The following is an 8,146-nucleotide window of genomic DNA, read 5'->3' on the forward strand; positions in this document are numbered from 1 at the left end:
CATGGTCACGGACAGGCAACCAAACTAATAAGACGCCCGCAGTGAAGACAGACATTATATCAAACAGGGTCATGTCTGGCTCAGCGGGTTGAACACTGTCACAGTAGGGGGTTAGATTCCCACTGAGGCCACCCATACTGTGCTCATTTGGAGCATGGGGGCGTCCCCGCCCCGGTAAGACACAACTCTAACCCTGTTAGTGCCACGGTCCACTAGGGCTGGCACTTCAAACCTGGTAAATGTTAAATGATGTGTTTGATTCTAGATTGTATGTATAGTATATAACTATGAAAGGGTGCTTTGGATCACATAAAATTACCACAAAATAGCATACTATACTGTACCTGTGTTAAACCTGCTCAAGCAACCTGTAAAGTTAACCAATTGACTATTTTTCTAAGAATTAAAAATGTACTCAGAGTACGATGGAATATATAGGCTTGTCAGGAACTACAGTAGTGTTGAATGCAGCTGAATCAATTTGGAGACCTCAGCTTTCTGTTGATTTTCAGTGGAGGTCGGTACAGTAGGTCACTGCTGCGGGAGTGAGAGCAGGTGTTGAGAGGAGCCCACATTAGACCTCCCCTCTCTCCTCGACTTCCCCTCCTGTCCGTCAACAGGATGATTTACGACAGCCGCTCGTGACCCCCGCTACTGTCCTGACCTGTGTGTACTCCATCCACGGCCAGACAAAAGGCTCATTCAAAGATCCCGTTTGCCGCCTCCTCCTAACAAGTCAATCTTGCTCATCATTGGCCAATGTAATTTATTCTAAGAACCAAAGTCAAGTACTGTGTGGGAAATACATCTAGAAGAAGAGGAAATACCATACAACTTGACCGTTTTACGAGTTGCTATTAAACGGGCACTTCACCTAAAAACAATGCTGATTTATTTTTGCAACAGTTTTGCACACATTCATTTAATTTGAATATGGCCAACACGGGACATCGAATCCTTGTGTTGTGTTAATTACAGCTCAATGGAATTATAATGGTAGCAGTGTTCCTATAACACAAGGTATTGCTATTTTCTTATCTACATCATATCATGGAGCTGTAATTAACTAAAGTGTAAATTCGGTTTTATGAGGATGGATTTGTCCATGTAAACTTGTGAATATTACACATTGTGTAGATCAAACGGTAGGCAATCCCTCCAGGATGTTTTTGTGTGATAATAGAGTGTTTGCACCGACGTCACGGTGTGGTCAGTAACCCGGATGCGCGGACATTGTGGAGATACTGGGATTTAAACATCAGAATGGATTACACGCTGAATGTTTGATTTAAGTCGATTTTTTGGGATTTTAGGATGCTCTAAACCACAGAAAAGTTCAGGAAAGCATGTGGAAGCTGCTAGAATAAGGACTAAGTCGGCAGGAAAGGGCACGATATTCTGATAAACTCAGACTAATAGATGGCGAAGATCCATCCGTACACAGATGAAGACCTTAAATCTTACAAAGGTTTGGATGCCTACAACCAGATGGTGTGTGTGGATGGGTGAGCGAGGCACAGTATCAGCTCATCAATGACATGAGCTGTCACATATGTATTGTGAAAGTCAAGGTAGGTGATTCAATAACGTTACTAGATCAACTGATCTTTACATTTGAGATTTTTTTCTAATAGTCTACTAGTACAAATCTTTGGATCGAAATGCTGGTCTGTAATTTGGTAGTTCGTTCAGACGGGAGAGGACAGAGGAGAGGAGAGGGGGGGTCGCCTCCTTTTTTGCACTCTTCTCCCTGATTTGTAATCGCTTTTGGCAATCTGAAGTACTCCAAATGGTTTTCCCGGTCCGACCGATCAGTACAGCCAAAAACACGGCAATAATTGACAATTTTGAGCAACAATGACCAGGAACAGTTGGGAGTTTGGTTGCGTTGTATCAATTCAGTATCTCCAAAATGGCCGACTTCCGGTTTGATGAGCTGAGTCAGACTACATTTGTGAACTAGCTGTGTAAAAAGAAGCGAGTAGCAATCTGTGTATCAATTTGGTTGCTGTTTCTCTGAATCAATCAACTGAATTCACCCCTGTCATAGGAGGGTGTGAATATAGCATCTAGTATCTAGCATTACAACAATTTGTTGTAATTTGTGAGGTTTTATGTTGATTTTCTGCACAAACATTTTGGAACTTGCAAAAAACTAGGGTAAAAATAGGTTTTTTTCATTTAAAAATCATTAACAATTAATCACGTTACCCTTTTGACCCCAATAGCCTCCCATAGTTACTTTGATTTCCTCCCTGTGGCTGTTGTGTTTACATTCCTGAATCACATGCACCACAGGCAGAATAGTACCGTGACCAGACATCCCCTGAATGTCTTGTTATTTCACAATACAATATTTCCGAAAGGACTTTTGAATTAAACCAAGTTGTATGCAGTGATGAACGGTCTTCCCCAGTGGAACACAAATAACATTAACGTTACACAGGTCGAGCTACGCACGCTTGGCTTGCTAACGTTAGATAGCGAAGGTGTTGATAAGAAAGACCCATCTGCCAACTAAGATGCTGTTTCATCATGTTGTTTCAACAAATTGATTCACAAAATGGATTACCATTCAAACGTAATGGTAATCATAAGTAAGTAGTACTTATTGATTATTTTCCCTAACCCAATTTTGTGACCGCAGCATTTGCTACATTATGTGCGTATACGCATATATAGCTCTTTAGCGGCTCGCATTTGAGTTTGATTGAAGTTCCTGGAGGGAATGAGTAGGCCTAAATTAGGGCTGGGTATCGCCACTGATTTCCCAAAACGATTTGATTCCGATTCACAAGATCCCGAATCAATTCGATTTCCGATTGAATTAGATTCCGATTCACAAGGTCCCGAATCGATTCGATTTCCGATCAAATTCGATTCAATGCTATCAAATTTAAATGGTTAAAGGAACACTCTAACATGTTGCATTATTAAAATTGACTTGATAATTGATGAATGTACTTTTTATTGGAACATTGGCTTTTGCATATATCACGTCTGGGTGATGTCTCAGTAAGTGGTTTCGTAGATGTGTTGTATTTCCACAATCATTATCTATGTCTGTCACTATAGCCAATGGAAATGCTAGAAATGGTCACGTGGGCTGGGAGAACCAATGGAATTTTTAAGATCGATCTTGGGATTTTATGAATCGATAATCGCTAATGCAAATGAAGCTCAATTCAGAATCGGGAAATCGATTTTTTTTAACCCAGCCCTGGCCTAAAAATATACCATTACTATAGCGACATGAACATTACAATGCAACTGCAGACTAATTATATATATAATATATTTTTGCATATATTATTTTGATATCAGAAAACAAAATATATGATTGTTTTTGACACATCACTCCAATTGGGAGCCCGAGCTCAATCAGAACTATAGTGCATGAGGCACGGGGTGTAGAGCACACGGTCTGAGACACTGTGTCCCTAGGCATTCTTTTAGAAGATGTGCTAATGGGACTGTTATTACAGACAGAACTACCAGGCTCCCCTCATCTGACAGAAATGTATGACACAATGTTTAACAGCTTCCCTTTTGGCCTAAGAACTCAGATGCCTCCAGCCCTCACAGCCATTCATCATATCAAGTTTTAAAACTGTCACGGATTTCATTAGCAGACCGCTGCTTCTCCTCGGGAAAGAATAGTAAAAAAGAAAACGTAGCGACAGAACAATTCTACAAGGGGGATACAGTATCTCTTTAATTTAGGACCTTGTACTAAAACCATGTAAATGGAAAAAGGTACATTTATATATAGTGCTTTTATCCAAAGCGCTTTACAATTTTGTTCCTCACATTCACATACTGACGGCGGAGGCGACCATGCAAGGTGCCAGCCTGCTCATCGGGAGCAATTAGGGGTCAAGTGTCTTGCTCAAAGACACTTCGACACTCTGCCCGGAAGGACCGGGAAGCGAACCGGGAACCTTCCGATAATCAGACGACCACTGTCAACCACTCTACCATGCACTAGTAGAAATGGCTATGGACAGACATATCCTGTATACCTCTGTTTATAGGTAAGTGTCCCAAACCCAAGGTAGTGATACATAACAGAATTAGCCTCAGACCAGCTACTACCTAAGACAGCCACTGCACGTTTTGACTCCAGGGCTGGCCTCGTGCCTAGTAATGACACAACTGGGGATGTCCCAAACTGATCTGAAATATCGGGGCCGATAACGGCATATTTTTAATTGATCAGTATTAATTAATTAATTAATTAAAGGAACACGCTGACATTATGGGAAATTTGCGTATCGTCTTCTCCAGAGTCAGACAAGAACATAGATAGTTCCTCTCTGTGCGTTCAGTTGAAAGCTATCCGGCTGCAAGCTATCTGCTTCCAATGAATGGAAGCAGATATGGATCAGCTAGCCTAGCTTAAAATTCCAGGAGACGAGTTTTTGTCCAGCAGCTACTAGGCTAGCTGGTCCATATATATCTGATTAGCACTAGTACTAATTTATATATATTTATACCCAGTTTAATCACCTGTACATTGTATTACTATTGCACTTTACTGTTACATTTGCACTCTGGTTGGATGCCAAACTTATTTTCGTTATACTGAACTTCTGCTGTATGATGACAATTAGGGATGCACCGATCCGATATTGGTCTCTTCCACACAGTGACAGTAAGGCATACAGTTTATTAATTGAATGAATGATGTTTATTTTCTGTCTTTGTTTACAACAAATAAAAAACACACTTTACAATTCTTAAAAACTAAATATATTTTAATATAAAAAAAATAAACATGGATTCAATCTTTTTTGTTGTTACTTTTTTGGGGGGGGGGGAAATTGGACAATGGGTATCGGATCGGTATCGGTATTGGCCGATACCCAAACCCAGGTATCGGTATCGGGACTCAAAAAGTCGGATCGGTGCATCCCTAATGACAATACATTTTAATCTAATCCAATCTAAACCCTGAAATGCTACACTGCAGAGAAGGAGAAACAGAGCAACAACACAGCAGACAAACACAAGACACACAACGCCACGGGCTGCCAACAACACCTGACTCACCAGCGGCTCTGCCATGATGATGCGGATCTTGCGCTCGGTCACCGTGGTGAAGTTGGCGAAGAGGCTCTTCAGGACGTACTCGCCCGGCTTGCTCTCCGGGTCGACACTGATGGGCAGCATGGCTGGAGGTCCCTTCTCTCCCTGAGGAAAGCAGACCGGAGGGAGGGGAGGCTTACTGTATCCGTTCCCCACAGGTGAGGCTGAGGAGAAACAATGCAACAGACGGGGGTTGAGAAAAAACTAATTTCATTATCATCACACTTCACTAATTAATTTCATTTCAAACCTTTATTTATAGAGGTAAAAAGCTCATTGAGACACAGTCTCATTTACAAGAGCGAGCTGATCCACCAAACAAACACAAATAAATCAAGTTCCAGACTAATACAAGACAAGTAAATCTAAGAGAGGCTAAAATCTAGATACATTTAATTAGGAGCAAGAACAAGAACATGGATGCCCTCTCAATATTGCGTATAAGACGTTTAAAATCCCCAATGGGAATTAGGTTCGGGAGCCTCAGTTCCTTTTGCAATAAGTTCCACGTAGATGGAGCAGAATAAGAAAAGGCTGTTTTTTCCGAGTTCTGTGTGGGCAAATGGTACAGAGAGAGTTAAAAGATCCTGTGACCGCAGGCCAAAACGACTCTTGTTTCTACACCATGAGGGATGATAGGTAAGAGGGGAACACTAATTCTAGTAGTGGATTCAGTTTACAACTAATTATCACAGAGTGTGTGTGTGTGTGTGTGTGTGTGTGGGGGGGGGGGGGGGGGGGGGTACTGTAAAGTTTCCTAACATGGACATAAAGTTCCCAACATGTAGAACATTCCAGAGGGAGTTTGTCCAAAGGGCTCCAGCTCGGCCTGAGTGTGTTCTTTTCCTTTCTAAGGCTACAGAGCACCAGCCAGCTGTTCTGACCCCTATCTCAGAATGGATACAGACATGAAAACACACTGGCACCAGCAGCTGGTGTTTATGTTTTTTCACATGAGACGTCGTCGTTGCCCATCGAGGGAAGCGAAAAGCTACCGCACGTGACCCGTCGACGCTCGGGCCCAGCGATGTGACACGGTCAGCGTTTAATGACAGATAAGCGTGGCTTGGCTCGCGAAGCCCAACAAAATAACTGTCAAGTTAAACTTTACCTCGGTGTCACGCCCCGGTGCGCTGAAACAGAAGAGGACTATTAATAGCCAGGAACAGTGTACAAAGACCTAATTAAGAGGTGTGAAGTGTTCACTTAAGCCCAAATCGGTTCAACCTACAGCTGTACTTCTAACTCGGGGAAATTATGTAAATCTGTAGAGCGAAATGTTCAAAAAGGCTTTTGCACAGCCAAACCATAAATCGACGACTCTACCTCACTTCTCTCTCTCAGCGGCGGCATTCTCACTCAGTCTCAGTCTCACTCTGTGTATAATAAATGAGATTGGACGGCAAGCAGGTCATCAGCAGCAAACAGCCTGTACCGTGTGTGTGTGTCAGGGGCCATCACAGTAGCATGTCAAAGTCATATATCACAACGTTAGACTCGGCCCGTCTAGCTAGCGGCATTTCACTGGCCTTGAACTGGAATAAAAGGACCATTTAAAACTTCATGTACAAATGCAATAGATGTACACCACCTACGAATACAATGCATTACAGTGTCATCGCTGTTCTACAGTAGAATGTATGCCTGTCTCATAAACTATGATTGCTGAGCTACTGACACTAAAATTCCAAGATAAAGTATAAAGTTAATGGAAATGTTTGCATACCTGTGTGCAGTGGTACTGCGCTCTTAGAAAAACATGTCTCTCTTTCCTCCCACAGGATTTTTTAAGTGGCTGTTGACTACTGCTATGGCATAATAACAAAAGCCCTGCTCTACAGTACATGACCACAGCCTGTCTCTCTCATACTGTATATCTATTCTACAGTACATGACCACAACCTGTCTCTCTCATATATCTATTCTACAGTACATGACCACAGGCTGTCTCTCTCATATATCTATTCTACAGTACATGACCACAACCTGTCTCTCTCATATATCTATTCTACAGTACATGACCAGTCTCTCTCATATATCTATTCTACAGTACATGACCACAGCTTGTCTCTCTCATAGATCTATTCTACAGTACATGACCAGTCTCTCTCATATATCTATTCTACAGTACATGACCAGTCTCTCTCATAGATCTATTCTACAGTACATGACCAGTCTCTCTCATATATCTATTCTACAGTACATGACCAGTCTCTCTCATAGATCTATTCTACAGTACATGACCAGTCTCTCTCATATATCTATTCTACAGTACATGACCAGTCTCTCTCATAGATCTATTCTACAGTACATGACCAGTCTCTCTCATATATCTATTCTACAGTACATGACCACAGCTTGTCTCTCATCTATTCTACAGTACATGACCAGTCTCTCTCATATATCTATTCTACAGTACATGGCCACAGCTTGTCTCTCATCTATTCTACAGTACATGACCAGTCTCTCTCATATATCTATTCTACAGTACATGGCCACAGCTTGTCTCTCATCTATTCTACAGTACATGGCCACAGCTTGTCTCTCATCTATTCTACAGTACATGACCAGTCTCTCTCATATATCTATTCTACAGTACATGACCACAGCTTGTCTCTCTCATATATATCTCATACAGTACATGACCACGACCTGTCTATCATATATATATCTCATCTACAGTACATGGCCACAGCTAGTCTCTCTCATACAGTATATCTAATTTACAAAACATAACCACAGCTTGTCTCTCTCATATCTCATCTACATGACCACGACCTGTCTCTCTCATATATCTCATCTACATGGCCACAGCTAGTCTCTCTCATATATATATATATATTTTTTTTTATCTACTTTTCTCCCCATTTTTCTATTTTTCTCCGTCCCCAATTTCGTATTGTCCAATTCTAATAATAATAATAATAATGGATTGGATTTATATAGCGCTCTTCATGACACCCCAGTGACCCCAGAGCGCTTACAGAGTCCATTATTCGTTCATACACAGTCATACCTGTGGTGGTAAGCTACAATTGCAGCCAGAGCTGCCTTGAGG

The 8,146-nt window shown here is 41.6% G+C and overlaps 1 protein-coding gene across 1 annotated transcript in view; it reads right to left on the reverse strand.

The window, feature by feature from the left end:
- The window catches only part of LOC311241826 (protein furry homolog), a 103,110-nt gene that overhangs the window by 85,641 nt on the left and 9,323 nt on the right, over positions 1–8,146 (reverse strand). The window contains exon 2 of the mRNA XM_084330746.1: positions 5,053–5,252. Coding sequence (XP_084186872.1) covers positions 5,053–5,252 — 200 coding nt within the window. The remainder of the gene's footprint in view (positions 1–5,052; positions 5,253–8,146) is intronic.

This window comes from Notolepis coatsorum (assembly GCF_963971535.1).
Source record: "Notolepis coatsorum genome assembly, chromosome: 1".
Classification (NCBI taxonomy): domain Eukaryota; kingdom Metazoa; phylum Chordata; class Actinopteri; order Aulopiformes; family Paralepididae; genus Notolepis; species Notolepis coatsorum.